General features: G+C 46.1%; 1 protein-coding gene and 1 pseudogene across 4 annotated transcripts in view; one reads left to right on the forward strand and one right to left on the reverse strand.

Annotated features, from left to right (window-relative positions):
* Positions 1-17670, reverse strand: part of DIP2A (disco interacting protein 2 homolog A) — an 81320-nt gene that overhangs the window by 11044 nt on the left and 52606 nt on the right. For all 3 annotated transcript variants that reach the window (XM_080654172.1, XM_080654171.1, XM_080654173.1), the window contains exons 19-30: positions 15840-15976; positions 15290-15370; positions 14743-14870; positions 11988-12102; positions 6670-6871; positions 5708-5817; positions 5546-5626; positions 5304-5427; positions 2814-2935; positions 2534-2645; positions 1306-1415; positions 685-815 (exon numbers count right to left, since the gene is read on the reverse strand). In XM_080654172.1, coding sequence (XP_080510298.1) covers positions 685-815; positions 1306-1415; positions 2534-2645; positions 2814-2935; positions 5304-5427; positions 5546-5626; positions 5708-5817; positions 6670-6871; positions 11988-12102; positions 14743-14870; positions 15290-15370; positions 15840-15976 — 1453 coding nt within the window. The remainder of the gene's footprint in view (positions 1-684; positions 816-1305; positions 1416-2533; positions 2646-2813; positions 2936-5303; positions 5428-5545; positions 5627-5707; positions 5818-6669; positions 6872-11987; positions 12103-14742; positions 14871-15289; positions 15371-15839; positions 15977-17670) is intronic.
* Positions 7419-9524, forward strand: LOC308242646 (ubiquitin thioesterase OTUB1-like; annotated as a pseudogene). Its single transcript has 2 exons — positions 7419-7517; positions 8735-9524. The product of its transcript is annotated as a ubiquitin thioesterase OTUB1-like (transcript).

The following is a 17670-nucleotide window of genomic DNA, read 5'->3' on the forward strand; positions in this document are numbered from 1 at the left end:
CTGGGGACTCAGTTTTCTAATTCCAAAGACCTGTCCCTACTTCCTAGTATTTGATGGAATTAAGTAGTCTCTCCTCAATTACTAGTAATGGGTAATGTATGTTTGTTTGTTTTTAATGTAATTTTACTCTTTTACTCAATTTCAGACCCATACTCAAACCCACTCCACCCCCAAATAAACCCACTCACATGTGTACCTTTGACTTACTGGCCTCAAAAATGCATCTTAGAATATTAAAGTTCTAAAGAACTACATACAATTCCAATCAAGAGTGTGGGTGCAGCAGCAGGGGTACCTGCACTCACCTCCACACATACCTGCACACTCTTCCTCCACTCACCTATACACTCTACCTGCACTCAACCGTACACCTTACCTGCACACTCTTCCTCCACTCACCTGCACACTCTACCTGCAAACTTATTGGCACATTCTTCCTGCATGCACCTCTACCTGCACTAACCTGCACACTCACCTGTACTCTTTACCTCCTTACTTGCATACTTACCTGTATACGCTACCTGAACACTCACTGGCACACTCTACCTAGACACTCATTTATAATCTTTACCTCCACTCACTTGCACCCTTTACCTCCACTCACCTGCATACTACCTGCTCTCTCTATTCACCTGCATGCATATCCTATCTGCACACTCACCTGCACACTATACTTCCACTCACCTGCACAGGCACCACAGGGCAAAGCCCAGGCCACAGTAGGGATCAAGGCAGATGGCAATCTGCCTCGAAGGGTACAGCTCACACTGCAGCTTTATGGAGCGGCACAAGGCACTTGTGGCAGCATGTGACATCTTAGGGGGTAAAATACAAGGTCTGTTCAGTGACGTGCAGGAAGAAAGAGATTAACAACACTGTGCCTGCTGTCCACAGTGGCCAGACACATTTACCTCCTTAAAGGATGACTGGCTCACAACCCCACATAAATCAAATAATACTCGGGAAATGGCAGATGAAAAATCGTCTACATGAGATTTCAGGATAATTTTCATGAAGCGCTTGGCTCCGGTAAGGGTATGGGCTCATCAAAGCCACCTCTCCTCAAGGCAAGTCAGCCATAAATCCGAAAGTTCAGATATTACCACAAAACATCGAAATATGCGTTACTCTCAGGCTAACCCAACTTTGGAGTTTATTGGTATTAAACACAAACTTTAAGGAACAACGCTTTTGCCTCAGGCACTGTGTGAGAAGAAGGGACTGTATGCACCTGCACCTAACACCCTTTCTACTCACCCCTGTGTCAGGGGCTGAAGCAGTGAGAACTACGATCAAAGGACCCACCTTCACACCTGCTAAGATCCCTGTGGTTGACACGCTGAAGTCCAGATAGGCCAGCACATCCGGGGAGGGAGGCCTGAACACATTAGCCACCTTCTTTTTCGGTATATCATCTGTTAATGGGAGACGCCTGTTAACACTACTTCAGGCTCTCACCAGGAGAGATGAAACCATTTCTACCAGGGAGTCCTGGAGAGCATGCTCAGAACAGACATTGGGCTACAGGAAAGCAGACTGTGTATCTGAGTGGGAAAGCTTATTTTAACCTTCAAGGACAGGTCACATGGCATGGACTTACCAAGACAGTACTGATGCTATGGGACAGGGACAGTGGGCGAGGTGGGTATGGAGGGGAGGACACAGGCCATAAGAGCTACAGGGAAGTCCTCTGGTCACCAGTGAAAAGGTCAGAGGAGTGCACAGGTCACAGAATCTGGGCTGAGCCAGGATCAACAAAAACTCTGGCCAGTGAGAGCATCATGGACATGCTCCGATGCCTGTGGATGGGTATCAAGCAGGTGGTCACAGACAACACAGATCCTGACCTCCTCTCAAAGGTGGTGCCATGGAGCACAAAGGCACATAAGTATGATTGGGTCAAAAGGACTCCTGTCTGCTCATTGCCTGGCATTCATGTGGCTGAGTACCTCGTCACCAAAGGAGCCTGTGCAGTGCTGCTCATTCGGGGTGTCTTGATAAGGTACAGGGATGACACTCTCAGCCCTATGCTGACCTGATGGGCCAAGGCAGAGCGACAGAGGTTTTCAGCCCTTCTCGTTGTCATGGGGTGAGGCAGCACTCACCGATAACAGGGATGAGGGATAGGTGTGTGTTGGGGCGTGCATGTGCATGCACACATACTGCGGGACTGTCCACGTCCCCACGACTGCTAACTGATATGCAGGCATGAGAGGCAGTGGCATGAGCTGCAGGCCACAGGTACACAGGCCTTGGGCAAGGATCTTAGCTTCCCCCTGGCAGTCGAGACCCTGCCATGACGTGAGCTATGCTTCATGTCACCCTTCATCCTGTGTCCAACTTTAGTAGGTGGACACGGGCTCCTGGGAACCACTCAGCAGGCTCCTTTTAGCAGCCTCCTCACCATTTACTTCAGCTGCTCTTAACTACCATATTTTGGGTGACAACAATGCAACCCCTGCAACAATGAAAGGAAAGAGGGTTTGTCCTGGTGGGGACCCGTATGCACGCCAAAGGCGCTGAAGACACGTACCTGTGTCTAAAATGGTGGGCCAGGTCCGGACGTCTACAGTGGCTGCTGCTTCCTTGGACTTGAGCAGCCGCATGATGGCCTGCGTGGTGAGGACGCATGCAGACTTGCTGACCTGCAGAGCACAGGGATCAAAGGTGCAACGAGACATGATGCCTGGGAGCAACCCCCTTTGTGGGGCCCTGAAGAAATAACCAGACCCTGGGAGGAGAGGAAACCCTTGGTCCGACTAGCACCCAGGCCCACGATCATGTCTCCCTGTGGGGCCACCACACACACTCACCTCCACGATCATCTTGACAGTGGGAAGTGTGGTGGCGAGGTTCTGGGGATGTGGGGGCCGCACAGTGACGGGCACACAACCGCAGTATAGGCAGCCGTAGAAGGCAGCAATGAGGTCCACCCCTGGGGAGACACGTGGTCAGAGGATCAGCGTGGGGTTGATTGCAGTGCACTGTGTCTAGTGCCATGGACGGTGAAAAGGACACACGAACACAATCTGTTTTACCTAGTAAAGCTGCTACTACCCCAACTAGTGAAACATTTATCGAACACAATGTTGTTAGGGAGGGAGAGAAGCTATCTCTACTGCAGGTAGACTCCCCACAGACCCTGGAGGCCCGGGAGGAGCATGGGTGCAGCCTGGGCCTACTAGAACAGCAAGCTCTGACCACCATCCCTGTGAACGAGGACCGCAAAGACCTTTAAGGGCTAAGCTGTCCACGAGAGAAGACATGAGAACATAGGAGCCAGAGCAGCACACATGGAGGCCGTGTACCTCCTTGCTGCACATCTGCAGGGAGGCCCACACCCCTGGGGAAAGGCCAGGATGTCCCTGCATCGCTCTCAACCACACGGTGTAACACAGAACACCATACTGTTCCTTCATCATTTCTTTATGTTTCAAATTCCCCATAATTTAACACTCATTGGGACTCATACTACATTTAAAACCCATTTTCTCCTCTTAAACTCTATCAAGCTTGAGGACACCTGTGCCCCACACCCTGGATGCCTTTCTAGTTGCTGCCCTCAAGTCAGAGAAGGCCCCAACCTGGCATCCTCAGGCTGTTTCAATTCCAGAGTCAAGATAAATATGCCACATTTAACCCAGTTTGTGGGTTTCACCAGATTACAAATCTCAAGGCTCCACCAGTAATTAGGAATGTGACCACTGGGGCCAGGGGCAGCTCAGCATAGCAATTAGCAGGGGCTGAGCCCACCCACCAGGCCAGACCAGGCTGGTTCCGACAGTTATTGCTGCCATAGGACCACCCATCTGCTCTGTGCCTATCGGTGGATGGGAGGATCAAGTGAGAGCCACACTGAGGGCCAGCACACAGCAGTTCTAACACATCTGAGCGTTCTCACACCCAGCATGGTCACGTTGCCAACATGCCACAGACACATCATCAAACTGAACACAAAAAGGTATCAATAGGAACTCGTTTCGTGAGCTAGCATGGCTCCTGCTGTCCCTGCAATCAACCCAACAGCAGGCAGGGCGCCCAAGGCAGAGACACAGCTAGAAGGGAAGGACACATTGAGGATGTAGAGACAAGATAAGGGACAAGAAGGAGAAAAGGCGACAGATGGCAATAAGATTGGGGAGAGGATGGGACAGGGTCAGGAGACCTCAGAAAGCTGGCCACCACATGAGGTTACATTTCCACAAATTTATATAGCCAGACAGACAGCAGACATAAACCGTAATCGTCTATTTTAAAATGAACTAAAATACATTAAGAAGATGACATAAGAAATAAAATAAGAGATCAGAATTAGAAAAAAATCAGAAATGAGGAAAGAACTAGAAATTATGAAAAATTATTTCAAAAAATGAAGATGAAAGTAGAAGGAGCACAAGAGCAAACAAAGAAACAGACAAAGCCTCAGTAACAGGAAGGGAGGGGACTGTTAAAACAAAAAGAAATTTAGTGAGAAACAGAAACATCTCAACAGAAAATGACTACTGAAGACAAAGATGTAACACATGATCAGAGGAGGATGATAGGAAGAAGATCAAAGCAAGGGAAGAGAAAAAAAAGAAAAAAGTGATTCTAGAAAACTTCCTTGAAGGTAAAAAAAAATGAAGCTGCCTATTTAAAAATATCTTCCTTATACATGAGATTATTGTCCCATAACAACTAATATCAAGACTACATCCTGGACTTTAACAAAAGGAAAACATCCTTTAGGCACCTGGACAAAAACAGCAAGAATGTCTAGCGATCAAACTATAAACAAATAGAAGAATGGTGACTCCAGAAGTCTGGACATAGGCTACTTTTGGGAGGATGGAGGAGGCTATGGTTGGGACAGGAAGGCAAAGGGACTTCTGGGTACTTGGCAAAGATCTATTTCTTGACTTGGCTGGTGGTGACAAGGGTGCTTGCTTTATAGTAACAAAATGTAGGGGAGAGACAGGGAAAGACCAGTCAGATAAAAAGCAGAAAGATAATAAAGGCTATACTACTAAAAATGTCTGCATCTAATCACAACAGATTACAATTATTGACCAGGGGATACAGACATATGAAGAAGCTAACTGTAACGACTAAGACGCAAGGTTAATCCTCGGAAGCTGGACTGTTATGATTGCAGTGGTGTAGGACTGCAGCCAGGAGCCCACCAGAGTCCCTGCAACAGTCCGTGGGAAAGGTGATCATGATACCAGCACCACTGGGACTGTCCCATGAGAGAAGACCCAACAGATGTGGGTGCGTGTGGAGGAGGGACCCAGGTGAGTTTTGGGAGGTCTCAGTGTGCTTACCTGGGGGGTAGACCAAAGCCACATGGTCCCCAATGCTCAGTCTTGCCTTCTCCGTCAGAGCAGCAGCCACCCTTTCAGCCTTTCGGTGCAGCTGGACACAGGTTGCAGTGCTCGTCACCGTGCCCTAGGAAAGCCATCACTGAGTCACACTGAACTGGGAAGCAGAGGGTGTGCCCACAGGTACCTCAGTATACACCAGGCACGCTCCACTGGCCCCCACAGGGCAGCCGAGCCAACCTCACCTTGGCATTCAGCAGCAAAAAGAGCGGGTGGTCGGGAGTGGTGTGGGCCCGCCACTGCAGCACATCGGGCAGGAACAGGAACTGTGCAGAGAGGCCAACTCAATCCTCTGCAGCCTCATAAGGGAGGTGCCCTCCTCACCCTCCCAGGCACTGGCCCGTTACCTTCCTGGCCTGGTCGCTATCTTCCAGGTGGGCCAGCTCCCGCCCGGAGGCCTGTGCAATTCTTTTCCCAGCAACCAGATTCCCAACAATCATGGAAGCTGGTCCAACCTCTAGAAAACAGGAAGATGCTGATGACTTCTACTGACATGCCACACTTTTTATTTGATTTAGGTGTTCAACTCTTCACTATGATACAGATGTTCAGGAAACCAGCTACAAGGTTTATGCTAAATGACAAATAGAATAGAATCTCTCTTTAAATATAAGCAATGCCAGACTGAGAAATTTACAATATGGCACATATCTGGGGGATATGATTTGACCCCAGCCACAGCTAAACCCTTAATTATTTCATTGTTTTACTGTATTTTACGTATAAAACAGGAAATTACACCTTCCTAATTAAATGTATTTTATTTAATGATATTTTAGTGTTCAATAATAATAAAAAGAAAAGCCAGCATTTACTAAAAATTCACATAACCCAAAGAATGAAGCACTGTATATAATAGTTAAACCAGGGAAGGAAAACTGAGTATTTGTTGAGACTTCCCAGGTCTCATCAACCTGTGGCTGTGGTGAGTCACAAGGTCGAAGGGAGGAGCAAGTATGCCCCTGCCCTGCCATGGCTTGGCGTGGCTGCCCACCATGAGCACTGCAGTGACTGAAATAGGCTTTTTAAGGCCCCGAGCTCCAAGTCTGCTCTTGGGCAGGATTTCTACCCATCCAAAGCTAAGAGTCCAGGCTTGAATTTAGCCATTGAGATGGGTTCTAACAGGCTGGAGGAAGCCACATGCTGGTGACATAGTCAAGTGTTCTCCTATATGACTCAGTTCCAAGAAGGGAGCAGCTGGTGACTGGCCTGGTATGTCACTCACTCTGGCTCTTAACCCTAACTGGGTTGCATCATTTAACCATGATTGTGGCCGCCACCCATTTTAAGGCTGTTATGCACAACTAACCTGGCTGTTTCTGGCGAGGTTTGGGAAGGTTGGTGACACAGGTGTGCGGACACATTAGCACATTGCACGGGTGCAGCATCCCCTCCAGAAAGCGCTGTTTGGCTTCAGAGACGTGAACCCCTCCGAGAGGAGCCTTGGGCAAGGTGTTGGCAGGAACTAGGGCCAGACAGTACACGCCCACCTGGTGGATGCTATCAATGGCCTGGAAGGGAGGATACAGGACAGGAAGGACTTCTGAGACCCGACATACTGCATAGTGATGTTGGAGCACATGCTGACCAACTGAAGGCGGCTAGGAAGGCTGGGCACTACACTGGGTGAGGACATTACAACCCAAAGGTCAGGAAGACAGAGTGACGTCAGGACATTTCGTTATATGAGAAAACAAGATGGATGCATGTATACTTTCTACCATTTAACACATGTGCGCACACACACACACAATGTGTCTATATACCTGTCCATAACATGTAACCACTTACAGGCCAAAAGACATGTTAAATGACCTCCTGTGGGAGGAGTGAACAAGCAAGGGCAGGAGCTGAACTCCTCTGAATATACTTTGCTTTCAGATTTTACTTTGGAACCACATACATATTTTACATACAAAACACTAAAAACAACTGAAAGTAAAATAAAACAAATGAACTCAAGCAAACTAGAATTAGGTTGTTGGCACAGCCCCACAGAGAGTGTCTATTTAAAGTGACTTTAAACACGGTGACTTGATTAGTCTCCCCCAAGTGGATATGCCCTGTGGGCAAAAAGAATTGAAAAAACATCTTCAGCTGCTCTCAAAAATCTCAGTTTTAGAGGCAGTGCACAGACTGCGGTTCTGTGACTACAGGGTGGGTGGAGTGGCCTAAGGTGAAGGAGGGATTCTATTCGAGTCATTTAGTGTGGGAGAAAGGAGATCAATAAATTAAGTAAAAATCCTTCAGTCTTGAATCGGAGTTAAAACTAGCAACATAGCCAAAACCGGTTTGGCTCAGTGGATAGAGCGTCGGCTTGCGGACTCAAGGGTCCCAGGTTCGATTCCGGTCAAGGGCATGTACCTTGGTTGCGGGCACGTCCCCAGTGGGGGGCGTGCAAGAGGCAGCTGATCGATGTTTCTCTCTCATCGATGTTTCTAACTCTCTATCCCTCCTATCCCTTCCGCTCTGTAAAAAATCAATAAAATATATTTAAAAAAAAAAAAAAAAAACTAGCAACATAAACTCATGATGTAGGTAATTTTCAGACAAAGGGACATCATTTCCTACTCTGTCCACTGAAAAAAGCCCAGAAATAGTGACTAAGCCAGTAACATCAAGTGCCCAGATGGTGGTCCCAAATTCCATTTCCCCTGGAAGGCAGCTAGGGTCCCAGCCCCGACAGGTCTAGGACAGGAAAGGCGCCACCTCTCCAGGCAGCTGAGCCTTCTGCTCTCTAGTGTGGCCTCAAGAAGCAGGGGTGTTATGAAAGGCCTCACAAGCCAACCTGAAGAGGCCCTGACTGACCACTGAAAAATAAAATAACTATAATAATCTGAAACACATCCAGTATGTTTAAATCCATTAGTTCACAATGAAACAAATAAAATAAAACCCAGTGGTCACTTTTACTTTTCTAGGAAACCAGCTCATTATTCTGAAATCAATCCCTGACATTGTTTTCCTGCATGGCCTGCCCGCCAAGTCCCCAGGGAATTCAATAGGACAGCACTCTTTCTAGAAGAAACCTCTAAAGCTGCTCCAGTGAACGATAAGAAGGAATAACAGCATCAAAGAAACACCACTGTGAAGTCCTAACACATCACTGGGTATAGGAGTGCTAAACAACCAAGCATCATGTACCACCTTCTATAAAGGATCATTGTCAGAAAACCAAATCTGAGCATGGTCAAACTGTTAGATCTAATATCAACATGTAGGAATGATAGGACAGAGGAGCACATTAAATGATACTGCAGAGATGCAGTCATCAGAATTCAGGCTAGCGAACATACTGGATAAACAACCTGTTTTTGTCAATAAACAAATTACAAGAAAATGATGACAGAGAAGGAGTCTAAAGATTAAAAAAGACTGAGAAGCAGGAGCCGCTGGGCAGCAATGCCGAAGGTGTTAACTGTCTTGCCTATGATGAAGCCATCATGGCTCAGCAGGACCAAATTCAACAAGAGATTGCTGTGCAGAACCCTCTGGTCTCGGAGCGGCTGGAGCTCTTGGTCCTGTACAAGGAGTATGCTGAGGACGACAATATCTACCAACAGAAGATCAAGGACCTCCACAGAAAATACTCGTACATCCACAAGACCAGGCCCGACGGAAACTGCTTCTACCGAGCCTTCGGGTTCTCCCACCTGGAGGCGTTGCTGGATGACAGCAAGGAGTTGCAGAGGTTCAAGGCTGTGTCTGCCAAGAGCAAAGAAGACCTGGTGTCCCAGGGCTTCACCGAGTTCACAATTGAGGATTTCCACAACACATTCATGGACCTGATTGAGCAGGTGGAGAAGCAGACCTCAGTAGCCGACCTGCTGGCTTCCTTCCACAACCAGAGCACCTCGGACTACCTGGTGGTCTACCTGCGGCTGCTCACCTCTGGCAACCTGCAGTGGGAGATCAAGTTCTCGAGCACTTCATCGAGGGTGGGTGGACTGTCAAGGAGTTCTGCCAGCAAGAGGTGGACCCCATGTGCAAGGAGAGTGATCACATCCACATCATCGCGCTGGCCCAGGCCCTCACCGTCTCCATCCAGGTGGAGTACATGGACCGCGGGGCGGCACCACCATCCTGCACATCTTCCCCGAGGGCTCCGTACCCAAGGTCTACCTTCTCTACCGGCCTGGACACTATGACATCCTCTACAAATAGGGCTGGCTCTGCCCGCCGCTGCCCTGCTGCCCTCCCCTCTGCCAGGCACTAGACATGTACAGAGGTTTTTGTGTGGTTGTATATGGTCACATTTTACTCCCCCTTCCCTGTCATACAACCGTCCACGTTTTATTAAAGGGGATGCTGCTGGTGAAAAAAAAAAAAAAAAAAAAGATTAAAAAAAACTTAAAGACCTGTCCCTGCCAAGTACAATTTTTTTTTTTTACCCTCATTTTGATCCTGAGACCAACAAACAAACAAAACATTAATCGGGGAAATCTGAATCATGACTAGATATTTAATTACATCAGCTATTACTATTACGATTAAAACTCAACAAAGTGGGGATACAGAGAACGTGCCTCAACAAAATAAAGGCCATACATGACAAGCCCATTGCCAACATCATATTCAACAGTGAAAAGCTGAAAGCTTTTCTTATAAGAAACAAGACAAGGATACCTATGCTTGTCATAAAACCTAGCACGAGAAGTCTTAGCCCGAGCAATCAGGCAAGAAAAAGAAGAGAAAAAAGAAATAAAAGACATCCAAATTGGAAAGCAAGAAGTAAAACTGTCCATTTGAAGATGCCATTATATTATATACAGTAAATGCTAAAGACTCCACCAAAAAACAATTAGAAATATTAAACATATTCAGTAAAGTTTCAGGACACAAAAGTGATATACAAAAATCTGTTGCATCTCTATACACTAATAATGAACTATAAAAAAGAGAAATTAAGAAACAATCCCATTTACAATTGTATCAAAAAGAATAAGATACGTAAGAATAAATTAAGCCAAGGCGGTAAAAGACCTGTACACTGAAAACTACTATCTATCTATCTATCTATATATATATATATATATATATATATATATATATATATATATATTTGTTTGTTTAGAAATTTTGTACACAAGGTTTATTTACAAGTCTTGTGCAGGCAGAAAATTTCAAATAGTAGGTCCTTTCCGCCTCTTGCCTGGACTATTAAATTACCCTTGTTATACTTTGTCTCCCCTCTGCCAGTCCCACCACTCCTCAAAACACACTATACTAATCCTCCAAACTGGTTTCCCTATATCATGCTACTAACTTTAACTTTCCATGTTTCTCACTGTTGACAATGGTGCATTTCTTAGTCTGGTGTTCAAGGTTCTCTACAATCTGAATCCAATCAACAGTTCCCAAAACTTGCTGTTCCATCAAATACTTCTGGATTTACAGCTCCCTAATCCCATGTACCTCTGAGCCACATTCTTTCCTGCCTGTCAAAATACTAGACCTGTAATCTGGTAGTGTGCATCTTTTTTAAAAATCAGCACAACCTTGGACCAGGTAGCAGTACTTTTAGGAAAATTAAGTCAAACATTTAGAGCATACACAAAGATTTTAGTTTCAAGAACTTTCATTTAGAACATTAAAAACTGGCAATTTAACCTAAATGCCCAACAATAGGGGACTGTTAAGTTAGAGGACATTTATAAAATAAAATAGTATAACCCCTTAAAATTAAATGAATTATCATGGATTTTTATGAATCTTAAAATTTTAGGGATCATATATCAACTCATATTTCTAGAGTGTATGCAGTAAAACAAGTATGGAGCGTAGACATCAAGATATTCAAAGCAGTTTTCTCTGGGTGATGGCTGACTAATGTTCTTCCACTTGCTTCCTCTAGTTTCTAAATTTAATATATTTTGCTCCACATAAAGAGGTGGAAATAAAGAGAAGCAAACTCATTTCCACGTTTCTGGGCCCAGTTTAAAACTATTTCCTTCCCCGGCCTTTCCTGGGCTCTTCTCACTTCCTACAGCACAGGATGCTTCTTGCTGGTGGCATTTATTAATTCCTGACCCGCACAACACCAGCGGTACATAGCCCATCTCTCCTATATGAACAAAAACTCCCTAAGAAAGAGCTGTTACACTGGATGTGGCTATTTCAGCCACCGTGCCAAGACCAGGCAGACCTCAGTTACCAAGAAACATGAGATGACGTCATCCGCTCACCTAGACCCTGGGGGTCAGCCCACTCCAAATCTAGGCGGTATTTTCATTTAAAACCATTCTAGTTGACAGCAGCTTCATGGCGCTGCTATTAGATAATAAGGACACAGTAACCCTTGTACAGATTACAGTTTCAAATGCTATTTCCTCTTCCTCACAAATTGCGTGTTTACTTAGTGCCTACTGTGTGCCAGGCAGCACAGGGTGAAAAAGGGATCCTGGAAGCCATGAGTCTCAGACAAGTCATCCCCATGATTAAGTGTGGGGCAACTGCACATCTGGCCTGCTCAGCACGGTTACAGAAATGTGAAGGTATTGCAAACACAGAGCGGGAGCAGGGACTCACCGCCTGCTCTGAAGGAATGAAAGGGGAATGCTGGGACAGGTGGACTCGCCTGAACCACACACCAACACATAGGCAGAAGGAGTGTGCCTCCACACCCACCTGCAGCACGCGGCTCATCCACTGGAAGCTGTCCTCCTCGGAAGCATCCGGCCGCTGCTCGGCCACGAGCACAATCCGGTCGTCATGCAGCACCCTCACGGAAAACACAGCGATTCTGGGGGAGGACAAGGACAGAAATGACCATCCAGCAAAGGATTCCAAAAGAAGTGCAGACACCTCTTCTCTCTTGAAAGGACGATGCAGAAGTGCTAGTTTAGAATCAATTGAACAGTGGGTTTTAAAAAGTAGCCAGTCTCTAATCTCCTTGTTGAGAATTTAAAAAGTAACCTGTCACTAATTTCCTCAAATATGACTGAAAATTCACCAAAACAGGGAGGGCTCTGGTACAAATCAAAACCATCAGGTGTTTTTCCTTAATTGTGATGTTAATAACATGAAAAATTTTTTGTGCAAAAATCTTTGTCTATAAGTTCTATGATTTATATTTTTCATCCAACAGATTAAATCTCTCTCTAACTGAATTAATCTGCTTGTGTTTACTGGACCTGTTTCTCCCATCTTACTTTAAGAATTTCAACATGTTTTCTCTGTATCGCCTTTTTCTTCTTTTAAACTTGAGATTATATACTTTTTCCTATAAGGCAAGATGCTGGTCTCCCCATCAAACCATCATGCGTGTCTAAGGTTCTAATTTGGGGCCTTTGTGGACATAACTTCTCATTCTCTCCTTTGACTAGTGTGCATACGTGTACATGTGTGCATGTGCACACACACATACACACATGGTTTTTTATACAACAAACTTTACCCAGTATTAAATTTTCCTTACTTTCTTTTTTTATTGATTTTACAGAGAGGAAGTGGGGGAGAGAAAGGGAGAAACACTGATGTGAGAAACATCGATTGGTTTCCTCCTGCAAGTGCCCTGACCAGGGATCAAACCCACAACCTGATCAGGAATCAAACCTGTCACCTTTTGGTGCACAGGACAATGCTCCAACCGAGCCACACTAGCCAGGGCAAATTTTCCTTACTTTCATACATCTTTGTAGCATTTCTTGAATATTTCTTAGTACCTCATCTGAGAGTATTTTCACAAAAAGGATCTTTTGATAACCAAATTTCTAAAATTTACAGAGCCATGAATATTTTTATTTCAACTGCACAATTAAGTGATAATTCGGATAAATACAAAATCCAGGCTAAAAGTTCCTTTTAAAAACTTTAAAAAAAAAAAACAACATTACTGCACTGTCATCCTTTACCAGCCCCAGTACCCTCTGCCTGGCCCTGTGTCAGCTGAGGAGACATTGCCAAATCCGCCATGTGGGCCCTACTCAAGTGGAGAGCACTCCAGCCTCCCGCTTTGCAATCACTCCCTCCTCCTCTCCCAAGTGTGACACCTGGATTGCCAGCTGTTCTTCTTTTCTTCTCCCCATCTCTTTTAATTTTTCTTTAAAACTTTCCATTTCTTTACCTCTAGAGTAATTCCTCAATTTGACTTTCCAGCTTATCAATTCTTTCTCTGGCTGCATCTATCCTACTATTTATTCCATCTATTATGTTCTTTGTATAAACAACTGTTATGGTTTCTTGATCTCATTTCATGTTATTAATATCCCAGTGGCACACACTTTCAATCAGCTATAGTTCTATTTCAAAATGGTTGTGGTCCTCAAGCTCTTCCCTGATGGGGACAGGCAGGCTATGCTATCTACCTGCAGAGCAATCACCCCACACCCCAGCCTATCACCCAGGCTGGCACTGCATTATAGGATAGCTGCTCAGAACGGGGACTTTACTTCTAGGCACTGTCAGGTTCTGGTGGCCATGCAAGGAGTCAGTCTCTATAATCCACCCTAGGAGAGGTATGGGCTACCCTGATGTTACCCCATGGACACTTGTACTAGCAGTGTCCCTGGTTTCCACTGTGAGGACAGGTAGTGATGTTCTGGGACACTCTAGGCTGCATGCACCTACAGGACTGCCCTGCTGGTCTCTCCTGGGCAGTTATCCCACACCCATCATCTTTTCCTGGGGGAAGGCCAGCAGCCCATGCTGACACACCATTTGGCAGAATTCGCTAATGATTTCTTTAACATCGATTGGTTTCCTCCTGCAAGTGCCCTGACCAGGGATCAAAGGTATATTCAAAGGCAGGATCTGGCCAGGTTCAAAGGCACCCTAATTTGAATAATAAAAGCACTTCCTGAGAAGAATAAAAATTTTAAATACAGCCTGCTGAGTGGATCAACTAGGAGAAGGGGCAAAGAGCTCAGGAGCTGGACAGGGCTTCCCCTCCTTGCCCCCAGCCACCCGGGCTAGGCCAGAGGTCCACTCATTTGCTCAATGGAGATGAGAACTTTAAAGTCTTGCCTAACACATTCAGAAAGTTGGACTGATTCTATCCCAGGAGCAAGGCAGGGTTTCTGTATGTCTTGCTAAACCTTAGGAGAAAAGGAACTGGCCTCTGTTGGCTGCAGAGAACATGGTACTGGGTGTTCCAATTTACATCTGTGAGGTCATGCACATGGCTCCCTCTGTGGTTGTTGGGGCTAGTCCCTGTGCCAGTTATACATTCAGATCACATTGTTTTAAAGGACAGCGTGAGCTCTGGGGACAGCAGGGACACTAACTCTGCTGTCCATGCTGCAAATGCCATCCTTTTCTTTTTGAGGTTTCTCTAATAAACAAGAATTTTTAGATTGGTTTGTTCAAATCTGCAAACAAACTTCTCCAACCTTAAGTGGAAAAAGGATCTAAAGCCATAACACAGGGACCCGCAGCGCATCACCTGCCTCTGTAGACAAACTTCATGGGCTCCACCGCCAGCGCAGTGGCCACGATGTCATCCGCATTGTGTCTGCGAACTCCGACCACCATCAGCCCATCCAGCTTGCCCACAATGAAGACCAGGTTATCCTGAAGGCAAGGAAGCTGGTCAAGACTCAGGACACACAAGCAGGTCCTGTGAGTCAGGCCCTGCTACATGGAGATGGGCACACCATGTCCCTTACACGATGACAGGTGAAACTCAGGGCAAGGCAACTGTGGGATGAAGGGGCCCTACAGACCAGTGGGCTCAGATTGGGGCAAAGGGGAATTCAGGGACAGAGTTGGCAGGAGAAAGGTCAGAGATAGGAATACAGTTGTGGGTGGTTTGTAAAGAATTCTGAGTGCTACAGGACATAGGCAGGGTTCCCAAACTTGGCACCAGTGATGTTTTGGGCTGACGGTACTCTATCCTGTGCACACTCTAGATGCCCACTATATACTGGCAGCATACCCTCCTGAGAGGTGAGCACATGGAGGACCCTGGTCCTGGTGGTGGGACTACTCACAGGGCCGATGAAGCCCAGCAGCCCAGTCCTGGTGAAAGGCCTGTCCGAGACGGGTGCTCCTCCCGCAGTGACCGGGACAGTCTGCACAGAGTGGAGAGGGGAACAGTCAGACTATGGTCCACAGATAATCAACCAACCGGCCAGGAGTCAGCAGGCAGGGGGAGAGCTCAGCACTCACACTGCCTGACAACCAGGGTTTAGTTCCTCAGGTAGGGCTGTCACCCATGTTTCCAAAGGGAAAGAGGCTACCCCAGGACCAGAGTCCCTGCTGGCTGAGGAGATCCTCCTCTGGCCCCTGCTGTGCATGACCACAGGCTTTGTCCCTGCTTTATCCTCTCCTCCCACTGCTCCCAGTGCCTGGCCCAGAAAAGTGGGCACTCATTGGGCTCTCCATACACCCCAACAACTCTAGCATACAGAGCACTGGCTTGCCTGGGCAGCCTCAACTCCCTTGAGCTAACCCAGCAGAGCAGGTGCCAAGGAGGTCGGACCACCACCCACTGTGCCCCATGGACGCTCTCAGAACTTAACTTCAACATAAAGTACAAACCTCAAAGACATTCTTGGTGATCCCAAGTAGTCCGTAATACGCTGTGCCTGTAGCATTGGAGTCAACACATATTTCTCCAACCTCATCGGTTTTACAAAGATACGGGGCACCATCTATCTTCACAACACATATATTAGCTACAAAAAGAAAAAAAACACAACAACCTCAAAAGCATAAATACACTGAAGTGGGTCATCCACAAGGATGTATTTCTGCCATGTCTTTAGCTATGGAAACAAAATATTACACATGTAGTATGTTCTTGCAACAAGCTTTCTGACAGGTGTCATACACATTCCATTTGCTCATGACTCTACATTTAATACACGCCAAGGTGAGGCAATGGAACAATTCAGCACAATCTCCCTGCGATAAGCAGACACACAGGCTCTGCTGCACCCACATGAGATGTCGGCTGACCTGGCTGCCAAAAGGCACCATCTTGCACATTCGCTCAGAGGCTCGCTCCTGCTCCAAAGCCTGACGGACCCCACTTGTACCAGGGCTCATCTTGTCACGCAGGCCTCAGTGTGGCCCCTTCCCCAGCCCAATCACTCCTTTTCTGTTTTCACTAAGCAGCACACCTTCCTGATGCTCCTGCCTGCTGCCTGCCCCTCGGCACGGGGGACCTTTCCTGTGTAGTCACTGCGGGCCAGGCCCCCAGCCCTGCCACAGAGCAAGCATCCAGAAACAGCCTCCAACAACAGAGCAAAATGCACACCAGAACATGGAGTGGTCCATCAAACAAAACCCGGTCACTGAGTATGAATTAAATAGCCTGGGCTTTGTCCCTCCTTCGGCCCTTCTTGAGTTTTTTCCAAAGTATTCTCATCTTCAAAGATGTGAGCAAGGAAAGGTTACAGGAGGACAACAGTCATTTAATTCCGTTTGTGCACAAATCCGTCAAAGCCTCATCAGAAAGAATGTTGAGGACATTCACTAAAGGAGGTGGCATTCACATATCTTGCTGGGCAGGTAGCCTTCAGCTCACACTCAGACACTCACGTGATGACAGACACTCCAATTTAATACAAAAAGACACAAAAGGACAAAATCCCCTTCATATCATGGTCAATGCAAACCCAGTAGGATTAACACAGTGGAAGTTGTACAAAAAAAGCAAACACCATCAGCCCTCAACAAGTCAATCAATCTTCAACTGTTCTGGCTAACAGAGCCCACCTAGGGGAGCACCATACACACACACTCACCTAGGGGAGCACTGTACATACTCACACACCTAGGGGAAAACTGTGCATACAGTCCATCCTGGTCCATGTTTTACCAGTAAAAGACGAACATTACTATGAAAGTCTCTTATTTTTTTATTGGGAAAAATCACTAAGACTATATTTTACCAATCTTTTAAAGAGTTACTGGGGCCCTGGCCAGTTTGGCTCAGTGGATAGAGCGTTGGCCTACGGACTAAAGGGTCCCAGGTTCGATTCTGGTCGGGGGCATGTACCTTGGTTGCGGGCACATCCCCAGTAGGCAGCTGATCAATGATTCTCTGTCATCATTGATGTTTCTAACTCTCTATCCCTCTCCCTTCCTCTCTGTAAAAAATCAATAAAATATATATATATATTTTTTAAAAAAGAGTTACTGGGCTCTCCTCATAACTATTAAAAACATGTAAGATTCCCAATCTTTGTTGTTTGTAAAATGTTTTATCCTCATATTCAAGTTATCAAAGGACCAATTAATCCATATTTATGGTAAAATTATAAAAAGGAAAAATACATTTCATATTGTATTTTATTTCTATAACTAGAAATAAAATTTGAACTTCTAGTCTTGTTCTAAGAGTCCCAACTTCTCCACACATGCA

This window comes from Plecotus auritus (assembly GCF_963455305.1).
Source record: "Plecotus auritus genome assembly, chromosome: 2".
NCBI classification, from domain to species: Eukaryota; Metazoa; Chordata; class Mammalia; order Chiroptera; family Vespertilionidae; genus Plecotus; species Plecotus auritus.